General features: G+C 30.5%; 1 protein-coding gene across 1 annotated transcript; it reads left to right on the top strand.

Moving 5' to 3' along the window:
- The first annotated feature begins 4,473 nt into the window (after nt 1–4,473).
- LOC120070604 (uncharacterized) lies at nt 4,474–7,194 on the top strand. The gene is made up of 3 exons (XM_039022418.2): nt 4,474–5,109; nt 5,921–5,984; nt 6,586–7,194. Exons 1-3 carry the CDS (start codon nt 4,586–4,588, stop codon nt 7,033–7,035), a joined length of 1,038 nt encoding a protein of 345 aa, XP_038878346.1. The 5' UTR covers nt 4,474–4,585; the 3' UTR covers nt 7,036–7,194.
- Nucleotides 7,195–22,904: the final 15,710 nt, after the last annotated feature.

The raw sequence follows: 22,904 nt of genomic DNA, 5'->3' as shown, positions 1-22,904 counted from the left end.
AAACAAAAAAAAAAAAAAAAAAAAAAAAAAAAAAAAAAAAAAAAAAAAAGCTGCATACTCTCGAAGCTATATCAAAAAAACAAAAAACAAAACTTTTATTAGCTACAAAATCAGATCATTATTAAATTTAGAGTTAAGTCCTTTAAATAAAAATTCTCGATCCACCGCTAATTTAAATCTTAAAAATCTCTCTTACAATCTGTAGATAAAAAAATATCACTTATAAAGTTTTCTAATAAACTAATCCATTGTTGTTTTTGGAAAGACGAGAAATTGCAACGACTCACTGAACTAATTCGTAACTAAAAGAATTGAGTTATAAACGAAACTCGTCCACAATCGAGATTTGGTTAGGTAGTAGTATTTTTTATTATTGGATGTAATGTCATGTCAAATTTATTTTTATTATAATAATTTAAAAAATAAATAAAATTAAATGAATGAATAATTGTGAATCAATAAAAGCAGTTTAGGGGTAAGTTATTATAGCACACTCAATGTTAATTAAGTATAGTAAATACTATTTCAAAATTCTGTTGGATATAATATTTACTATTTTTCCTACATTCTCTCTTTTCTTTTTTGCTGTAGTGTTTGTTATTTCTTACTTAAATAAAAATAATTTATACCCTAAATATGATAATTATAATTTAAATTAAAATAATTTGTATATCAAATATTAACTATTATAATCAATTGAGTACTATGATGCTAAACACTCCTTTTTAAGTACTGTTACCTTCATCGAAAAATAAATAACAATTAATTTGTATTTATTTATGGATGGATAACGTGGTGACTTCTAAAATACAGTTGAAAAATAAATACTATTTAAATTGCATTTATTTCCTATAGTGTGAAATGACTTCTTTTTCCTTACGATGCCTATCTGTTTGATCTGACATTTTGTGAGAAAATAATAAGGGAATCATAAGATGACACCTTTAAATTATCACCTTTTTAAAAATTCGTTTAAATAATTTTTTTCATTGGATGAAATTGACCACAGAAATTTAATTAAAAAAATTAGTTTTTTCTAACTTATGGATTATTTTGGCCCTTCTGGATCAGTACATCTTGAGAAGATTAAACTGAGATTCTAGTAATTTTTCAAAAATATTATGTAATATTCCTAAATCTTATATATTTTCAAATTTTCTCTAAATTCGATTATATTTAGCAAATATTATATCAAAATCTTACGTGATTTTTTACATTTTTTGTCAAATTTCTAATTTTCAAATCAATCTACCAATTATCCAAAAGAATTTTTTAGATGGATTTCAGGTGATTGACCTTGAATTTTAAATTTTTTGAAAGATAAAATTTTTCAAAAAAAGGTAAAATATAGAAATATATAAAATCTCGATATGAATCTTGGGCAGATTAACACCCAGATCGGTGAATTCTCGGGTATATTAATACCGAGATTTTATATATTTTCCATATATTACCTTTTTTTCTTTTTACAAAATTTAATCTTCCCCAAAATTAAAAAATCAAAATGCAATCATCTATTTGAAAAATCTATTGGTAAACTCATTTGAAAATTTAGAAATTCATATAATCATGGAAACAAAAATTGGCCTAAAACTACAAAAGAATTTAATATTAGGTAAAGACAACCGAATTTGAAAAAAAAATGAAAATATATAAGATTTTGTATAAGATTTGAATAGATTATTTAATATTTGGAAAATTTAATAAAATCTCGGCTTTTAATCTCTCTAAGATGTACCGAGAAAGGTCCAAAGGAGCTCAAACAATCCATAAGTTAGAAAAACTAAAATTTTCAATTAAATCTCAATAGTCGATCTCTTCCGAGATCCATCGAGAAAAACTAGTTTAATGACTTTTCAAAAAGCGCACTAGTTTTGAAACATGAAAAGTGAGCGTGTTATTTCTTACCATTTTCCAAAATAATATTAGTATTTATTTATTTTAGGAAAATTATTTCAAATGGTAAAACTGTAAAAATATTTATAAAATATAGCAAAATTTTAGAACTATCAATGATAAGCACTGATAGACTTCTATCAGTGATATTGATAGACATTGATAGAAGTCTATCAATGTCTATCACCGTCTATCATTGATAATTCTAAAATTTTGCTATATTTTGTAAATATTAGTGTTTATTCTTTTTAGGAAAATTATTTCAAATGGTAAAACTGTTGAAAATATATACAAAATATAGCAAAATTTTAGAACTATCAATGATAGACACTGATAGACTTCTATCAGTGATATTGATAGACATTGATAGAAGTCTATCAATGTCTATTACTGTCTATCATTGATAGTTCTAAAATTTTATTATATCTTATAAATATTTTTGTTTATTTTTTTATATTTAAATATTATTTAAAAACAATAATATTTAAACATAGTTTTTATTTATTACATAAACCTTTAATTGTAGTAAAATAAATTATCGAACAAATGTCAAAAAATACCCCTAAAATATGGTGGTAATTGTAATCATATTCTTAAACTTTCAACGGTAAAAATTGAGCCCTTAACTTATACAAACGTTAAAATTTGACCTTAAACCCTACATAATTATAGAAATTGTAATAATTTTATAAGTTTGAGAGTTCAATTTTATTATTTGTAGATCCAATTTCTATAATTATTGTAAATTTAAGGGTCCAATCTTAACACTTGTAAAAGTTTAAAGACTCAATTTTTATAATAAAAAGTTTGAGGTAATAATTACAACTATTATAAACTTCAAAAGTAATTTTTACGAGCGAAATTAGACACCAAAACATTTTATTAAAAAGTAACTTTAGAATATAATTGATCTTTTATTTCTCTATCTATCTTTTGTTTATCTTAAAAATTTTTGTCCCATTTCTTTTAACTTTACTCCTTGTAGAACTTACTCCTATTTTTTATTTCAAAATTTTTCTTACTCTCTTAACATTTTTCTTTAAAATTTGTATATCATTCTAATTTATTTTCTTGAACTTTTTCTCTAACTTTGTTTCCTCTCCCTAAACACTTTCTGATTTCGATACTAAATATTTCTCTATATGAAACTTTAGTTTCTTTGCAAGGCACAAGAATATTATACTGAAAATCTGGTCATTATAATTTTATGAAACTTAGAATCTAGTCCTTATGATTTATACTTAGAACTTAGTTCCTATAGTTTGATAAATCCATTATAAATAATATTTACAACAACAAGGACAATATATGAAGATTTCCATGCGAATCTACAAAAGGACTAAAGTTTAATCGTCTCCAAACCACATAAATCGAATTTGTAATTTAATCAATAAAAATATGGTTTATAAGTTTGAGATATTGATCTCGTATATAATATTCATGATCTAACAAGCCTTTAATATCTTTTTAGAAATAGCAAATAGATTAATAACATTATTTATATTATTTGTTTAATTTAGCATGACATTTTTTGTTTTAACTTTTTTAATCTTCTCCTTAAACAATGTCATTTATGTATTATTTCCATGCGAATCTTACTTTGACTTGCTTCATTAGGAAAAATTTAAGTCCGAAAAAAATGTATTCATTAGAAACAATAATATTATAAAAAAAATCATATTGAAAAATAATGTTGCTTTAACCAACTGTTTTGGCCGTATTTAAAGTGGGGGACCAATTACAAGCTTTATGCTTTTTTTTTTTTTAATATATAAATTATTTAGGAACAATACTATTCTAAAAAATTGGAAAATTGTCTTAAATGACAAAAATTATTGTAAATATTTTCAAATATAGCAAAATGTCACATTCGATAATGATATACTGATAAACAACTATCAGTAATAGATGATAATAGTCTATCAATGTCTATCAGACTATCACTAATAGATTGTGATATTTTACTAAATCTATAAATATTTTGATTCATTCTACTATATTTGAAAAGAATCCTAAATTTTTTTATTCTACAATCTGTCCTAATTTACATAAAGGGTAAGGGAGAAAAGTACAATATTGTGTTAGTTTCTTCTTTTAAAAAAGTAAATAAAAATAATTAAAGTATTTATTTCTTTTTGTATAAAGGTAGGAAGAGAATTCAAACAATAAATTTCTTAATTGTTAAGACATCCGTATGAGAAAAAAATAATTAATAATGTCAAATTTCTCACATAATCAAATAAAATATCGATATTGTCACATTTATAAACATCACAAATTTATGGGATAACTAAAAAGAAATTAACTATATTTAAAATATCAATCCTGCATGACAAATCTTCTATATATTATAATTTAACAATGGGATAATAATTTGATACCGTTATTTATTCTAGGGAGATTTTCAAAAATAGAAAAATAAGTAAAACTATTTACACAAAATAACAAAATTTTAATATTCTTTGATAGAAGTTGATAAAGGTCAATAAAAATCTATAAGTGATAAAACTAATAGATGTCATTCATGACGTGTTTCTTTTTGAAATGTGAGGAATGAAATTAAAATGAATTTTTTATAAACCAAAATTATGAAGTCTCTATCAATTGACTCTATTTAAGCCTTAAAAAAATCTCTCTCCCCATCTTGAGTTGGTGAATACAACTTTAGCTCTCCCCTTGTATTCATCAAATGGCTCCTCTTTTGCTTCTTGAAGGTGAAAAACTCCGGCAACTGGCAAGAATAATCCGAAACCAAGAGATAGAGTCGGTGAAAAATATTCAATTCAAATCCGAACCGGAACAAGTCAAATATATGAGATCCGTGGGAGATAATTACCACGCAGCGCTAAAGCTTCTCGACGATGCAGAAAACGTCAAGCAAACATTCAAAGACGACGAAACTAAATCGTCGATCGCTCATGAAACATATTCTTACGTGGAAAAAGCCGTTAACATCTCGCTTCAAGCAGTGAGAAACTATACACTTAGAGCAAACTACCTATCAAAGATTGGTGCACACTCCAAAGACATATTTGAAGCATTGAAAACCTTAGATCCAAACAATGTCACCAATGTAGCTCGTTTGGCCAAGGAGGCTAATCAATACAATGAGAGTATGCAACTACTCATGATAAAGCACCAAAGTCCAGCTTCACGCAATTTCTCCAAATGGCTTAAAGACAGTGGAACTAAATTTGAGGATCTCGTCGCAAGGTAAACTTAATTGCTTGTTTCAGTTTTACAACATTAGAAATGGGTTAAGTTTTAGTTTGTTTTTAACGAAAATAATGGTCGTGTACATCTCATCTATATACATCTTATTCTCATCACACACATAAAAAGTGAATTGAAATATTTCAAATATGGAATAAAAATAGTTTGTGATGTGACAAATCATGATTGGACAATTTAGTGGATTACATAAAAGATAGATTCTACTGGATGTACCAAAGTTTTTTTCTTTTAACAATGGTCTCATATGTATATATATATATATATATACATGTTTTTTTTAATATATATTTATTTTGTTAAATACAAAAGTTTGATATGGTTGGGTTATTGTTGTTATTTTTTTCTATTTAAAGAATGGAACTAGAATCCACCAAGATCTCATGTTCAATTTTCATCCCTACTTTCAAAATAAAGCCATTTTCATTTAATGTGAATTTCAAATTTTCATTAAAATTTGAATGGAAAAATTGTTATGGGCATCATTTTCATAGTTTCCTATTTATCTAAAATGAAAAAAATAAATAAATAAAATTAGGACGTTTGGGTTGAGTAAAGAAAAAATCATTTTTATTTAAACTCTCTTTAAAATAGAAGTGTTTTAAAAACTACATTTAATAAATGACTTATTTTAAAAAATTAATACTAATCCAAATATATATTTGAATGGTATAATAATTTATCTTTAGAAATAATCTTTTTACTATTATAACTCATAAGATTAATAAAAGAAATATATGAGAATAATTCATTTAAAGTAGTCATCTCAACAAGCTTCCCTCACATTAATTAGGTACCAAAACAAGCGTGGTTTCACGGGGCTCTTCAAAAATTTGAAGGATGAAGAAAAGCTGCTGGTAAATATAAGTATAATTTTTAGTATTTTGCTTCAAATTTTTCTCTATTCTTTTTTTCAATTTTTAAAAAACATGAGTATTTCACAAAATAAAAAAGAAAAGTGTACTTTTTTACATGAAAGTTCTCGATATATATGAAACGCCAACCCATATATATCTTCTACATTAAAAGTTTACTTAAGTCATTTCAGAAGAAGTTTGAATAAAATTAGTATGAACATTATGCTGGTTGAGCTACGCTCTTGTTGACATTTTCAAGAACTATTTCATATTTATTACAATTTCAACTTTAAATTTTGAAAACATATTCACATATTTGAATTTATGATTTTGCTAATTTTGATAAGAATGATTAAAATAGCATTTTAAGATCTTTTTAATATCAATGAGTTTCAATTTCCTACCTTATTTGGTAAATTTATCAAAAGTATACCCACTCATGTAAAAAAATTTATTTTACCAAAATAATAATAGTAATAATAAATTTGTACATTATTTGATATTTTTGTGAAAATGATTTATGAAGTAAAACTTTAATTTTTCTAATATAAATATATTATAAGAATGAAAATGACGTCATCTCCCATGGGGATAATAATAGGTGTATAACGACATCATTGAGGCTTCTGGGCGAGGAAGTGTGATTGCAGACACCCTATCAACCATCTCTGGTGCAGCGGGCATTCTGTTTCTCATTCTTGCAGCCGGAATCATGGTATGGGACATCTTTACAGCTGAACATGTTCTTCAAACAGCAACAAAAGATGTAATGGAGACTGCTGCGGCAGTAGGTGGGGCTATGGTTGGACAAGTTATCGGAGCCGCCTTGCCGACTTTAGCTGGCGTCGAAGCTTCTGCTCTGTTTTTAATGGTCACAGCAGTTATAGGCAGCATTGTGGGAGCCTTTGTGTTAGGTTCCTTTGTTGGTTGGTTGGTTGATGTTATCTTTAGTTCTGGAGGTGATTATCCTCTCAGCACCGATGGCCACACTTGCTACGTTGCCCCATTGCCTGACGGTGAGGCCATCGCACGTCAAATTGCTCATCACTAGAACGCTAAGGCTCTATGTTGCATGACTCTCTAAGTAAAATAAGTTGAAAAATGAATACTACTAGTAAGTTTATATGGATAATTATGATGGATAAATAACCTTGTTTGGAACCTTGTTGATTAATGGGGGGAGAATATAAATCTGCTCATATTATGCATAGTTTATAATCTTTTATCGTTGTTTGATCATGTGTTTTTAGATTTATTTATTTCTCCCTTTTAATCTTATACTTGAAAGTTCACTCGGTTTAAATTTTATTTATGACACATTTTGATATTATGATCAATTCTTCTTTAGATTATGGTTGTAACTTAAATTACGTTATGTGATGTCATTCGAGAAATAATTGATTAACAAGGTCTCATGTTGTCAAAATTAGTTTAGGTCAATGGTTATTGACATGACTTTTCTCTCTAGAGAATTGAGGTCATTTACTTGATAAGTGTTGTTAATTGGTGGGAGATGACAAAGATAATACACGCACAAGCAAATAGAACAACTTAATTGTTGTGAAATCTCACGAACCCATTGATTTATTGTCTAAAACAATAAATAGATTTAAGTTAGTCACACTAAATCAAACCAATCTAAATATCGAAATCAAGTTAAAGATGAGTAGAGAAAGAAAAAAATACTTATTGTTTATAAAAAACACACACACACAAATATTTATAGTGGTTCGACCCAATTATGAGATATACATCTACTGTGTAACGTGAATATGCATTCTTCTATTAACTTCAATCTTCAATAACAAAATATAATGCAAGTTCCAAAAAAAGAAAAATAATCATCCACGATCTCTTTCTCTTTCATGCGCTTCAAAAACAATTAATAATCCTTCAGTTTTCACCCTAATGTAAGAAGAGAATGTTAGAAATGAATTTTGGGCTTAAGTCCATAGCAAAAGTTAATGGAGTGGGAGAGTTTTGTTCTACATTGGAAAATTTAACAAGGCCTACACTACAAGAATTCTGGGTTTTTATGTCGATTTAAAACTGACATTAAAAGGCTATAATGTCGGTTACCGACATTGAAGATCGTGTTTTCAAAGTCTTTAATGTAAGTTGTCTTTAATGTCGGTTTTAAACCGACATTGTACACCATCTTCAATGTCAGTTTCAAACCGATATTAAAGCCTAGAATTATTGTCCATTTTTTTCAATTATTTTCATTTTTTAAAATGACATTGTCCAATCCATTTTTAATGTTGGTCAAAAAGTTAAAAACAACATTATAATAAGTTGTCCACAAATAAGAATTGTTTTTATATATTAAGATCTCAACAAACACAAAAAAATTAAATTAAAGTCTTGCTCACAAAGTACGAATAAAAGTTAGCTCCCAAAGAGAATAACAAAATTTATACTTACAAAGCAGTAAATGATTGCTTACGTATAAAAAAAATCCCAAAATAAAATCTTAATTTCTTTTGTATATACAATTTAATTTTCAACAAATACAAAAAATTAACGAAAGATTGAGAGAGTTGGTTGTCTACTTTGGAGTGTCATTACTATCCCAAAAAATCTGCAAAAAAGACATGCTTGCTTAAGTATATAAAATCAAGAATAATTTAAAAATAAATGAATCATACTAAAAGAAATTACATGAAGTATGGGAACTATATTTATACAAACTTACCAAAAGGAATTAATGCAAAACTTGATATTCTTTTCTCTATTCTATAGATGAGTTTGTTATGCCCTCTATCCAGAATCTCCCTGTACTCGTGCGAGCGATGTCATATGAGAGTGTATAAACAAACAAATATAAGTTGCGTTAATAAAAGCAGTTTATAAATAATGAAAGAAATGAACTCAACCCATAAATAACTACCATAGCTGCACAATCGTCATTATCCCAAATTTCAATGCTAAACTAAGGAACATTACCATATTTTAACCTACAACTAACTTTATAACTCTTATGTTTTAGAAAAATTTCGGCAACATAACAACACTACCACAACAATACAAAAAAAATTACTTTAATACTTGTTCAAAGAAATGCACTTCCAATAATATTCAAATAACAATCTTCTCATAGCAGAACTGTATCTACATAATGATTCAACTTATTTCTCTTTCCATGAACTTAGACTGTCAGGTTAGAGGTAGAGGTTATCCTGGACTCCATATGCTTAAGAGAGAGAAAAAGAAGAAGCATTGCAATTAGGTAAGGCCATAAAATTCATGCATGAGAGATGAAAAGTAAAACTGTAATATAGAGTGTAGTAAAGAAATAAAATATTGTAAATAGATCAAAAACTCTTGATAGTCACCTGTTGATGAACATGAGTCATAGATAAAGTCAAATGTAGAAAAACTTTGGTGGTTACCAATACCACAACACCATTAGCATGCTAAAGATGATATTCAAGGAGATTCATGATGTCAAATCTCATTGCTATCTGACGATACATATTTAAAAACCAATTCAAGTATGAGACACTGTGCCCATTCATTAAATTCTTTGATCCTGCAAGCATATCATTTTGTTTCAACTAAGTATGATAGATATTCTATCGCTGAAATTCTCGACACTTACATATTATACAATGCATGTATAAGAACCAGTCAATGGAGAGATAGCTTAGAGACTCTAAAACAACAGAATCAGTACAATCCTAAAGTTATTGTCCCTTTCACGTACTACCAAACTTCTCTTGAACTATGACTTTCTGCAAAGACAAATTAACAGCTAAGCAGGACCTTCATAAAGTGCAATAAGAAAAATATAAAAGAACGTCCCAAACGTTTTGATTATCCACCACATCATTACCAAGATCTGAACTATGAAAAACTGCCAACAAGATTAAGACTATATAAGAAAAAGTTAATGTTTTGAACACCCCTTAGAAAAAGAACATGGGCATGGATCAATCTTGTACTATAGATTGATACAATTCTAGGTAAATGTATGTTATTTATAAAATTAATTATGAATAAAGTTCAATATTTTGGATGAAAAGAGTTGTAACCCAATAGAGTAAACAACAAGGCCTGCAAGCTCGTGAAGAAAAGTCATAAAGAAAAGCCAAAAAGTAAACTTTTTCACCCTCAATGACGTAGAAAAATCTTTGAAGTCATTTTAACCAAATATCACCTACTCTATAATAAAAAAATCATGAAAGTGTTACGCAAAGTTAAAATTTTATTTTCAATTCTCTCAATAGCCAAACAAGTTAAAAAAACACGAAGACTGAAAAATAAAGCTATATACAAAAACAAACTTGTGAATTAACATGTATATCATAAGACGTTGTAAGGCACATTCAAGCATTTTAAGGGAGAAAAATAAAAAAAACAATATGTAGAGAATTATATCCATTGACTCTTAAAATGATTGCACATAACAACAAATACAAAAGCACATGTAACTAAAAGGACACTGGGAATTAATGCCATCAGTTATACATGAAGCAATCTAGATACAAGTATTTATGAGATCATTTTTTTACCACTCAATCGTTACATGAACCCCTCCCAAAACCACAAAAAAATTACACCTTTCCCCTCCAATAAGCAAACATACCAAGTAGCTTATCAATATTACACAACACAAATAATAATAAATCAACATCTATCAAAGCTAAAAACTAGCATTGACAGCATCAGAAACAAGCGATGTGTGCCCTAAATATTTTAACACCCCAATCTTAGCACCTTCAAATTGATTCAATGGTGCAGGGGTTGTGATTGTGAATCAGATTCATTGGTAACATCAGAAATAATGGGAATAGGGTAATAGAAACAACTTTCCATTCTTGCAAGCAACAACAGGAATAGGGTAATATTTCCAACAACAAAAATGAGATAATAGAAGATGAAAACACCGAAGGAAGCCATACCGTCGCTAAAGAGAACACCAGAGAAGAAGAATAGTCGATGGGTTATGGTCTCGTCGTTGCTGCTGCATTCGGGATTCTTGCACCGCCTGAAAAGTTGCCTTAGTTGATACCGTATTACAACTTACAAGCTTATGCTTCCATAAAGGTACCTAATGGTTGGTATATTCTACAGCAAGTAACACCCTAAAAGCATGTATGAATAACTTATCAATTTAAGCAACTAAATGTTATCAATGCAAGAAAAAAAACTAATTAGAAACATAATAAATTATGCAAAAGGCATAACCATAAACAACAAAACTTACAAACACAAGAAACTAAACAAATTTATCTCCTCAAACAACTAAATCGTATTTTAGAATAGAAGGAAAAACTACTCACCTCGATAAGCAACACTACAATTCTCCATCCAAATTTCATTTCCTCGAACAAAAATCAACTTTCTTGAAATCTATACAATCAAAATAAAGTTTATATTAGAACTAATAAGAGCTCAATAGAAATCACGAACAACTTTTCGATCCAAGCAAAAAAATGTTATCACAAAGACAATATTCGTTTTAATCATTATGAGCTTTGTTATGTAACCCCTTATGAGTTTTGGTAACTTTGTTTTGATTGTATAGATTTCAAGAAAGTTTTATTGCATTGAAATCACAAAGACAATCCAAAAAATATTATCAGACCTGGCCATAAAACTTGTATTTCTTTGCGTTGAAATCCAAGCTGGCCATAAAACTCTTCATCACCAATAACGATAATCCAAACAATGATCCAATCAGAGAGAAAATTCACCGAAATTCAGATTTGGAGAACGAGAAGACAATACTAAAACAGAGACGAAATGTCCCAGTTGAAGGCAATCAAAGAATGAAATCTGCCGCAATTGTTCAATTGGGTCAAAATTACATTGAACAAATGTGTTAAATGTCATCCCACAAAGTAATAATGTTAAGTGACGTGTTTGATCTAATATTGTGTATAGAAATTAACCATCTCTGATTCTTATTACAGAAATCCAACAACAAAGAAGGAAAGTAATCTTTATGTAAAGTTGAGACCAAAAAAAGTAGAACATTTGAAATCATAAGAGCAAAATAAGTAGATAATTAATTGAAACCACAAGCTCAAGATACAATGGCCAAAATATCCAACGAAATCAAGAGTTCTTCTAACTATCGCAGCAGCAGCTAGAACTACACAAGGTTTTAGGTCAATTTCTCTATAGCTACTAGCTAGAACAAAATAAATAGTTAATTAATTTAAACCACAAGCTCAAATTACAATAGCCAGATCAACATGAAATGAAATCAAGAATTTTTCTAACTATAATAGTAATTAGAAGTACACAAGGTTTTAGGGTCGATTTTTGTAAAGCTAGACAAAAGAACATAAAGATAGAATTTATACCTCCAAGCAATGTATTTGAGCAAAAGCTTTCAATTTCAAGCCTGCACTCGCTGAAAAATGAATTAAAATTATTCTTCCAATTTCAAGATTTGCCTCTCTTGAACGCAAATCTGCCGCAGATACCTAGCTCCGGTGGGTATCTTCATCCTTCACTGCAAATGTCCGCCATAGATGCCCCCATTGAATGCACGATACCTAGAAAATCACTACCGCTCTCCACTGCTTTCACGAGACAAGAGAGAGAAATTAAGAAAGAGGGGGGACGATGGAGAAGGGGGAGATGATTCGTGGGCTAGGGTTTGTTTGATTTTAATATCACATATTTATATTTTATTTAAAAAATTTAGGGTGGATCTTTAATGTCGGTTTTAAACTGACGTTGTAGCCTCATCTTTAATGTCGGTTTCGCTTCTTTTTTTTAAAAGACCGATATTATACATCTGTATTTAGTTTTTTCAACCGACATCAAAGCCCAAATTTCTTGTAGTGCTAAAGGTTATAAATACCAAGGCATGCTAGATGTGTGTCCAAAGTGTATTGATAGTGGAATTATAACCCTTTTCACCATATGCACGCATTATTGCCTTTGTCCATTTGGTCAAATGGGTGGGTTGCGATAATTGCGTGCAAAGATGGTTGACAATAATATTAAAAAAATTAAACGTTTTATTATTTATGTTTGTGAATGTTTCCTCTTCTGCAAACCCTAGCCATTCCGTTTCTTCTTCTTCTTAATAGGTTCATCAGATTTGAGATAGATACAGATCTATAAGTTCATATGATTTTTCTCATCTATTTTGAGGAAATTTTCTTCCAATTCTAGTCCATTTTCCAACGAGTGCACGCCTGAATTTGGAGGATGTGTTAACCTCGAGGAGCAACAAGCATAGCGATTAGCACTGAGATCGTGTTACAATTACTTTCAGGGCAATGCTTACACCATGGCGCAACAACTCGTCATGACATTTGTTCTAATAAGTTGAAAGCAAATATTTCCATATGTCAATAAAAAATGGTAAGGACCTCCTCGATCTGTCCAAGCTCGAACCACTTAATGGAGCGAACTATCGCCATTGGTCTAAAAAATTATTGATCATCTTCGAGTAGCTAGAGATTGATTATATCCTTACCACAGAAGTGTCGACTGATACCAACAAGATGACTAATGTCTCTAATCTAGAATCCTCTAAAGAACCCTTTGCTGTTTCTGACCAACTGAGCTAGTCCTCCACCATTGATCCTGATAAATACGAGAAAGACAACATAACAGTCTGTGGCAATCTGCTGAATCATATGGTAGGTTCGATATTCGATCTGTTCGAAGTTCAAAAGTCAGCAAAGGTAATTTGAAATACGTTGTAGTCTCGATATGGAGGAGACTATGCAGGCCGCAAGAAGTACTTGTTGGTAAATGGCAACAATTTCATATGACAGACGAGAAACCTGTAGTAGAGTAGATTCATGAATATGAAAATTTTGTGGCCAAAGTTCTGTTCGAGGGCATGAAGATGTGTGAGGTTCTCCAAGAAAATGTACTACTTGAGAAATTTTTCCCATTCTGGAGCGACTACATAAACCATCTAAAACACAAAAAGAAGGATCTGACACTCGAGCTGATTAGCTACATGTGCATGAAAGAAGCCAACAAAGTAAAAGATAAGTTGATTTATGGAAATCCGAATTCAGTTAATGCTAACTTGGTTTAATCTTCTATTGTTAACAAAGACAGGTTCAAAAATAACAAGCAATCTGAAAAGAATAATTCCTCTCAAAAGAAGAGACATCACAGCTGCTGGTGGAAAAATTGAAAAGAAGAAATTAATTTGCTATATCTGCGGGAATCCTAGGCACAAATCCTACCAATGTAATCAAATAAAAGGAAGGCCAACCATAAGCTAATCTTGTTGAACAAGATGACACAATAGTTGTTGTTGTGGAAGTCAACCTGGTGGAGAACAAAATTAACTGGATACTTGATCTCAGAGCTTCGAGACACTTCTACTCAAACCAATAGCTCTTCCATGACTACGAGGACACTACTAATGGAGAATGTGTGTTCATGGGTAACTTTTCCATGGTAGGAGTACTTGGAAAAATGAAGGTTCTTTAAAAATTAACCTCTGGAAAAACTTTATCCTTAAGTAATGTATTGTATGTACCTTCCTTACGTAGGAATCCGATATTTGGGAGTCTACTGAATCGAATTGGGCTTAAGGTTGTACTAGAAGCTGACAATGTTATCCTCCACTTTTATATTGAATATTGTCCCTGTAGCGAATATGATGAATGCAATTACTTCTAATTCTGCTTACATAGTTGAGTCTCTTGATATGTGGCATGGTAGACTAGGTCACGTGAATATTGTATCGATTAAGAAACTTAATGAATTAAAACTAATTAATGCATCTGAAACACATGAAACTAGTAAAGGTCCTATATGTGTAGGAACGAAATTTATCAAGAAACCTTTTAAACCCATCACATCTAAATGTGCAGAATTGCTTGAATTGATTCATTCTGATTTAGCTGATTTCAAAAAACCACAAGTAAAGGTGGAAAAAAAATACTATATATCTTTTATTTGTGATTTTTCTAGATATACTAAAATCTATCTTTTAAAAACAAAAGATGAAGCTGGTAGTATGTTTTTGAAATATAAAGCAGAAGTAGAGAATCAATTAGATAATAAGATTAAAAAAGGCCAAGGTTAGATAGGAGTGGTGAATACAGTGATAATTTCCTTAAAGAATTTTGTGAATCAAATGACATTATTCATGAATTTACTGCACCTTATTCATAAAATAAAATGATATAAAAAAATAAAACTCTTAAGAAATGATGAATGTTATGTTGTTAAGTTCTAGATTGTCTGATAATATGTAAGGTGAAGCTGTGCTTTCTGCCTATTTTATTCTTAACATGGTACCTCACAAAAAACTAATTAAGACACCTTACGAATTTTGGAACGGCTATAGACCTAATTTCACTTACCTAAGGGTGTGGGGATGTTTGGATAAGGTACCATATCATGCATTCAAGAAATCTACGATAGGATCTAAAGGTTTGGTTGTGTGTTTATTGGTTATGCTCAAAATAGTGTTGCATATAGATTTATGTACTTGAATTAAGATCATATGTGAATATAGACATGCATGATTCTTTGAGCATGTTTTTTCCATTGAAAAGGGAAAAATTGAATCTATTAGAACGTCTAACTATGAGAATGTATCTGTTTCTATATCTTCTTTGTCTAATAGTATGCATGAAACAAGAAATAATTGACCTTTTAGTATTATGTCTAAAACTGAAGATGTTAGCACTTATGATAGAATGTTTGATATAAAATCTAGAAGTAAGAGATAGAGAATTGAGAAATATTTTGGTTTTAACTTTTTTACTATTTTTTTAGTTGAGAGGCCAAATGATATAGACATTCAGTTTGCATATATCTATTTAATAGTTAAGGATCCTAAAACTTACTGAGAAACCTTAATTTCTGTAGACTCTAGCTTATGGAAGGAAGCCATTAAGAGTAAATTGGATTTTGTGACTATGAACCAAACTTGAAACTTAGTAGATCTCTTTAGAGGAAGTAAACCTATTAAGTCCAAGTGGATTTTCAAAAATAAAATAAGGCCAAATGGTTTAATTGAAAGATACAAGACTAAATTTGTAACATCAAAAATTTAAGTTAATTATCTAAAATTATTGAGTTTGAATTTCCATTTCATTTGGAAAATTGAGGTTAAATTGAAATACTTGAAAAAATTTTATTGATTTAATTAAAATTAATTGATTAGATATTCAAACTGATTATCTTGAAAATATTGAATTTTGCTTCCCTTTGATTTTGGATTTTAGGGCCAACTTAAAAAAAAATTAAAAGAGATAATTAATTTCATGTGGTTTTAAATTGATTTAAATATTTGGAATGATTTAATTTGTATCAAATTGATGGAACTTATGCCCTTAAATTTTGGTTTTTGAAACCTAAATTAAGATAATTTGAAAAGTTAATTAATTTCTAAATTTAATAGAATCTTAAGAGATTTTGGAGATATTATGATAAAATATTTTATTTATCATTTCAAAATTAAGAAAAAATAAAAAAATCGAGATTTTTTCGAAATTAAATGAGAGTGAAAAGAGGTCAAAAATTGGGGAGAAAGAAATTCGGTTTTTCAGCGACAGCTTCCACAAAATTGTCGATTGCCAGAGTTTGAACCGTTGGATCGTGCTTAAATTTGGTCAGTCAGGAGACATATAGAATTTCATTTTGAACAGTTGGATCGTTGTTTGAAGCTCTGGTTTATTCGTAATCGTTGCTGAATAAAATCTATAAACTAGAAATTCCTCTTCTCTCCCACTCTCGCAAACCCTCCTCATGCAAGACCCTCACTACCAGCCGCTAGCCTAAACAATTTATGTCGTCCGACAGCAACACACGCTGCCTATCTATGGCAGCCACAAGTTGACGTGCCGTCGGCCGTCATTGCCTCAATTTTTGCCTGAATTTTGAGGTAAATCTTGGGTAAGACATATTTTTCCTTATAATTTGGGAGGTGAAGTTCACCCCTTTGATTTTGGGTTAAATTAGTAACCTTTCTTTGGTTTGAAACTTAGATTCTAGGTTTGGAAGTTTTGAGACATTGACCATAAAACTAGATACCATTTTGTTTTGCAGAAAATTGGTGAAGATCGGTCAGTTTTGTAGGCTTTTGGATGGTTATTCTTTTGGATTGAGAGTAATAGTGGAAAATTTAAGTTATTGATTTTGGATTTAATTCATGATCAGATTGGCTAATTAAATCGAGTATTGGAATTTGTCTTGGACTATGCCACAACTTTAGGTTGATTCAAGTGTGCTAAAGAAATTCTAAGGAGATTTTGTTTTGCGTTTTTTAACCAAGTTGAGTTAAGTAATTTTACTATTGAAACTACCCTAGTACCCAACAATGATAATTATGATTTATTGAGGATTATTAGTTAGCATGATATTTATGTTTGTCTTCATTGACTGAGGTTTGAAATGACTGGAGTCAGGAATTGACAAATATGATTTACTGAGGATATATTGATAGTTTGATGTTTATGTATGCCTTGCTGATATGAGAATTTAAAAGGCTAGTTGCGCATAGATATGTTTGAATACTAGTATGATTGGAGTATATCATTTTTATTGGAGATCCTGCTGAATCTGAGGAGGATGAGATGCATACATATGTTGTAAAGCTATGATGAAGAAATTTATATGTATATTGTAGAATCATAATGATGTGATGTATATGTATGTTATAGAACCATGTTGAGATTGTGATGTCGAGATTGTGATAGTGATTTTACTAATTAGTTAGAATGCCCACCAATTTGTGTTTCCTTCAGGATTCACCAGTTTGTGTTTCCTTCGGGATTCACCAGATATTGTGTTTCCTTCGAGATTCACCAGATATTGTGTTTCCTTGGGGATTTACCAGATATTGTGTTTCCTTGGGGATTCACCAATTTGTGTTTCCTTCAGGATTCACCAGATATTGTGTTTCCTTTGGTATTCACCAGATATTGTGTTTTCTTCGGGATTTACCAGTTTGTGTTTCTTTCGGGATTCACCAGTTTGTGTTTCCTTTTCACCAGTTTGTGTTTCCTTCGGGATTTACCAGAGATAGTAGGCATATTTAGCTACACTAGTATAGAACTCAATTTTGCATGTATGTATGTGTCCCATAAGGACTAGGACAATTTATATGTTCCACCAGAGGTAGGCATCCAGGGGACATAGATGCCTAACCTGACTCCAGTAGTGAGGTTACTTACTGAGTATTTTATACTCATTCTTTCTCATGTTGTTGTTTCAGGTAAGGGTAGAGATGTACAAGCGATAGACAAGCGGAATACGTGATCGAGCCACTGGGACTAGTTTTATACTTCCGCTCATGAGATTTAGATTTCTTTTCATGTTTTTCTTAACTTTCAGTTTTGATATTTGAAACTTACTATTAAGAATCGTCACACTTATTTATTTTCATTTATGATTTATGGGTACCCTATTGTTGTTTTTAATATTTGAATTTAATGAAGGCCTTTTGCACTTACCTTATTTATTTAGCATTTATTTCACCATAAAAGAATGTCGTTTTAAGTTCCACGCATGCATGTATTTAGTAACGGCCTAACTTAAGTCCTAGGGGGTCGGGTCGTTACAGTTGGTATCAGAGCCTAAGTTTTAGGTTTTGTAGACTGACTTACGATGTAAGTCTTGGTTTTGTGTCCCCTATGGCTATTCACGGATCCTTCGTCCTAGCTAGGTATGTTCTTTCATTAAATGTTTTATGGAAGATGTATTTAAAAGCCTTCATGTCTAAGCTTTATGTATTGACTGATTGTTATTGCTAGTTTAACGACCTGATAGAAGTTAGCATGAGATGGCTATTTTGTTTTGGTATTATAGAAGAAAGAAGAATCACAATAAGGCCATTTGGCGTTAGTTTAATTCATGGAAGGACTATTAGAAACGGACATATATTTCTGTTCAGGGATATTGAAACCTGATAGAACGATGAACTGTTATGCACTTATGACATGAAAGAAAAAAATGGATGTATTTGGTTAAGCTATAAAATAAGGTAGGTGAATTGGAAATTCACTGTGGAATAATATTAAGTTTTGCATTACGAAAATAAAACTAGTGGTGCTACAAGGAACTTTATCACAAGGCACACGTTTTTAGTTACGAAATTAAAGTTTCTTTATAAGATAAGGAAGAGGTGAAGAAGAGACTATAAATTTTATTAAGGATTACTAAATATTAAAGTCAAAATGTTCCAAGAAAAAAATTGAAAGGATTAATAGGTCATGATCACTTTCATGGTATCGAAGTTGGTGGAGCAAATAATGTATGGTGTTTTGGTTCTTTATGTAACGTGCCTAAAAGGAAGAAGAATTACTAGATAGAGCATAAAGCGATAGTATGAGGAACTCTTTACAAGACCTAGGTAAGATGAATTGGTCAAGAAACGCCAAGATGGTTGAATTTATAGTTTCCTTTAGATGGGAGAAAACGAGTTATTGGATTGAAAATTCTTAAGATGCTTGGGTTTGAACTATGTATTTGTTGCAATGAAAAGGTTCAAGTTTAATTAACTATACCAAGAGGAAGGATAAACGTTTTGAAGTTTAAAAGCAATGTGATCTTGTGGGGATACTCTACTATGGTTCCAAGTTTGGAATGGAATTTTAGATTTATGAAAAAAGGTATAAAGGGTCATATGTCTTGGTTTAGGGATTATGTTTCGCTCTTGAAGTAAAAAGTGCACTTTCAAGTTGTTGGCTTAAGCAAGGATAAATGTGAAGAAAATAATAGTATTTAAGGAAAGGTTTTATTCATTTGGGGAGATAAATGGAAATTAATGTGTTCAAGATTCTCAAATAGTTAAGAAAGGTTTGGATTTTAAGACATGATATAAGTGGATACAAGGCATGGTTTGGTATAAAATAGGAATCTTTTATTACCATTTGGAACTTTGGACTGCAATAGGCATTATTCGGAAAAAAAAAAAAAAAAAAATAGCCTGCTTAGGTTGTTGGATTGTAGACTGTGAAAAGAGATTCAAATAGTCACATGTTTTGGTACAGATATATTTCATTAGGAAAGTGAAATAGAGCATCTTGGATTTATTGGTCTTGGAAAAGATAAGGAAAGATGAAAGAATTTGAGAAATATTTTGTTATTTTGAGAAGGTAAGAGGAATTGATGTTTTGAGATTAAGAACAAAGGTTTGGTTTGGTGTCCAAGATAGGAAATATGTATTTACGAACCTTTAGAGTTGGTATGAACAATCTCATTACTATTTGGAACTATGAATCTTCGTATTTGTTGGTTGAATGGATATCCTGCCTAAGCTATTGGTCATGGAACTCAATTTTAGCATGAGAATTTGATTAAGCTACACTATCACGCGTTGGAAGAGTGCTTAGCAATCTTCAAATTATAGTGAAGTCGAGGAAATAACGTTTTATGAAAGGATGTTTGGTAGCAATAGTTGTTAGAAACTGTGGAAATAGAAGGGGTAAGGCCTCGTTAAAGAGGGGGAAGACGTTGAAAGGTATTAGCAAGGTTTAAAGGTTTTGATTGTGGACACGAATATCTAGAACAAGGAGCTAATGAAGCCATCGATTTGATTTGAAGGTGAAAGTAATCTAGCTCTAAGTAAAAAAAAAAAATGCTATATGAGTATTAAGGTTGAGTAAATTTGATCTCCCATAATGACCCCTAGCACTAGAGATAAACTTGAGTTGAGAGAAACTCCTATCCTTAAGGCTCCTCATAGAAGGACTCTAGCAGAGTTGGAATAGCCTAAGTCACTTATACAATAACCATTTAGCAAAGTGTTTCATATGTGCCTTAATGTTTTGTCTTGGAGCACACCAGCTTTGTTTATTAGGATAGAAATTCATGCGACTTTGTATCAACTATTATGAATTGAATATGATAGCGTATCTCGATTGCAGGGGATTGTCAGGGCAATTAGGTGGCGAATCCGAATTCTGAATCCTGGACTTGAGATGCCACGAGAGATATATTTTCTGTTGCATGGACAGTGAGGTGACCCACTCTATGGAGTGTGAACATTCTCAATATAGATGTATGCAATCATGAATGTCTTTATCTTAGAAACTGACATTAGGTAATGGTTACAGCTATTATGAGGTTATAGTGATGTATTTTTATGGGGACTTCAAGAGCCTCATTTAAGTGAGATTTTCAGACTCGTGCATAAGAGGGTCTAAATGGTGTTATGTGTTTATTTTAAGTTATACAATTCATGGTAGGAGGTGAAGACTTTTTGAAACGTAGAATTAGTGATAATTAAAAGTTCTTTGGTAGAATTATCGGTCTGAAGAAGCAATTTGAAAACATGAGGATGAGATAAGAACTAAGTATCACGAGCCTTTAAGGACTTGAACTTTCGAGGGCGAAAGTTTCTTAAGGAGGAAAAAATGTAACATCTCAAATTTCAGGAAAATTTAAGTTAATTATCTAAAATTATTGAGTTTAAATTTTCATTTCATTTGAAAAATTGGGGTTAAATTGAAATACTTGAAAAACTTTTATTGGTTAAATTGAAATTAATTAATTAGATATTCGAACTGATTATCTTGAAAATATTGAATTTTGCTTCCCTTTGATTTTGGATTTTAGGGCCAATTTTAAAAAAAAAAAATTAAAAGAGATAATTAATTTCATGTGGTTTTGAATTGATTTAAATATTTGGAAGGATTTAATTTGTATCAAATTGCTGGATCTTATGCCCTTAAATTTTGGTTTTTGAAGCCTAAATTAAGATAATTTGAAAAGTTAATTGATTTCTAAATTTAATAGAATCTTTGGAGATTTTGAAAATATTGTGATAAAATATTTTATTTATCTTTTCAAAATTTGGAAAAAATAAAAGAATCGAGATTTTTTCGAAATTAAATGAGAGTGAAATGAGGTCAAAAATTAGAGAGAAAGAAATTCGATTTTTCAGCGACAGCTTCCACAAAATTGTCAATTGTTAGAGTTTGAACCGTTGGATCGTGCTCAAATTTGGTCAGTCGGTTCGAGATATAGAATTTCATTTTGAACAGTTGGATTGTTGTTTGAAGCTCTGGTTTATTCTTAATCGCTGCTAAATAAAATCTATAAACTAGAAATTCCCTTTCTCTCCCACTCTCGCAAACCCTCCTCATGCAAGACCCTCACTACCAGCCGCTAGCCTAAACAATTTATGTCGTCCGATAGCAACACACGCTGCCTATCTATGGCAGCCACAAGTCGACGCGCTGTCGGCTACCATTGCCCCGATCTTTGGCGGAATTTTGAGGAAAACCTTGGGTAAGACTTATTTTTCCTTATAATTTGGGAGGTGAAGTTCACCCCTTTCATTTTGGGTTAAATTAGTAACCTCTCTTTGGTTTGAAACTTAGATTCAAGGTTTGAAAGTTTTGAGACATTGACCATCAAGTTAGATACCATTTTGTTTTGCAAAAAATTGATGAAGATTGGTAAGTTTTGTAAGTTGTTGGATGGTTATTCTTTTGGATTGAGAGTAATAGTGAGAAAATTAAGTTATTGATTTTAGATTTAATTCATGATCAGATTGGCTTTTTAAATCGAGTATTGGAATTTGTCTTGGACTATGCCACAACTTTAGGTTGATTCAAGTGTGCTAAAGAAGTTCTAAGGAGATTTTGTTTTGCGTTTTTTAACCAAGTTGAGGTAAGTAATCTTACTACTGGAACTGCCCTAGTGCTCGACAATGATATTTATGATTTATTGAGGATTATTAGTTAATATTTATGTCTGCTTTCATTGACTGGGGTTTGAAATGACTGGAGTCAGCAATTGACAAATATGATTTACTAAGGATATATTGATAGTTTGATGTTTATGTATGCCTTGCTGATATGAGAGTTTAAAAGGCTAGTTGCGCATAGAGATGTTTGAATACTAGTATGATTGGAGTATATCATTTTTATTGGAGATCCCGCTGAATCTGAGGAGGATGAGATGCATACATATGTTGTAAAGCTATGATGAAGAAATTTATATGTAAATTGTAGAATCATG

This window comes from Benincasa hispida, chromosome 2, assembly GCF_027475165.1.
Source record: "Benincasa hispida cultivar pf3 chromosome 2, pf3_genome.v1.1, whole genome shotgun sequence".
NCBI classification, from domain to species: domain Eukaryota; kingdom Viridiplantae; phylum Streptophyta; class Magnoliopsida; order Cucurbitales; family Cucurbitaceae; genus Benincasa; species Benincasa hispida.
The sequence above is the reverse complement of the archived record's forward strand: the minus strand, read 5'-3'. Positions and strand labels throughout refer to the sequence as shown.

What these genes read in the sequence shown, in the direction of transcription:
- LOC120070604 (XM_039022418.2), top strand. Translation starts at nt 4,586, where the DNA reads ATGGCTCCTCTTTTGCTTCTTGAAGGTGAAAAACTCCGGCAACTGGCA. An exon ending in TTTGAGGATCTCGTCGCAAG is followed by an intron (nt 5,110 to 5,920) that starts GTAAACTTAATT and finishes CACATTAATTAG; the next exon opens with GTACCAAAACAAGCGTGGTT. An exon ending in AGGATGAAGAAAAGCTGCTG is followed by an intron (nt 5,985 to 6,585) that starts GTAAATATAAGT and finishes GGATAATAATAG; the next exon opens with GTGTATAACGACATCATTGA.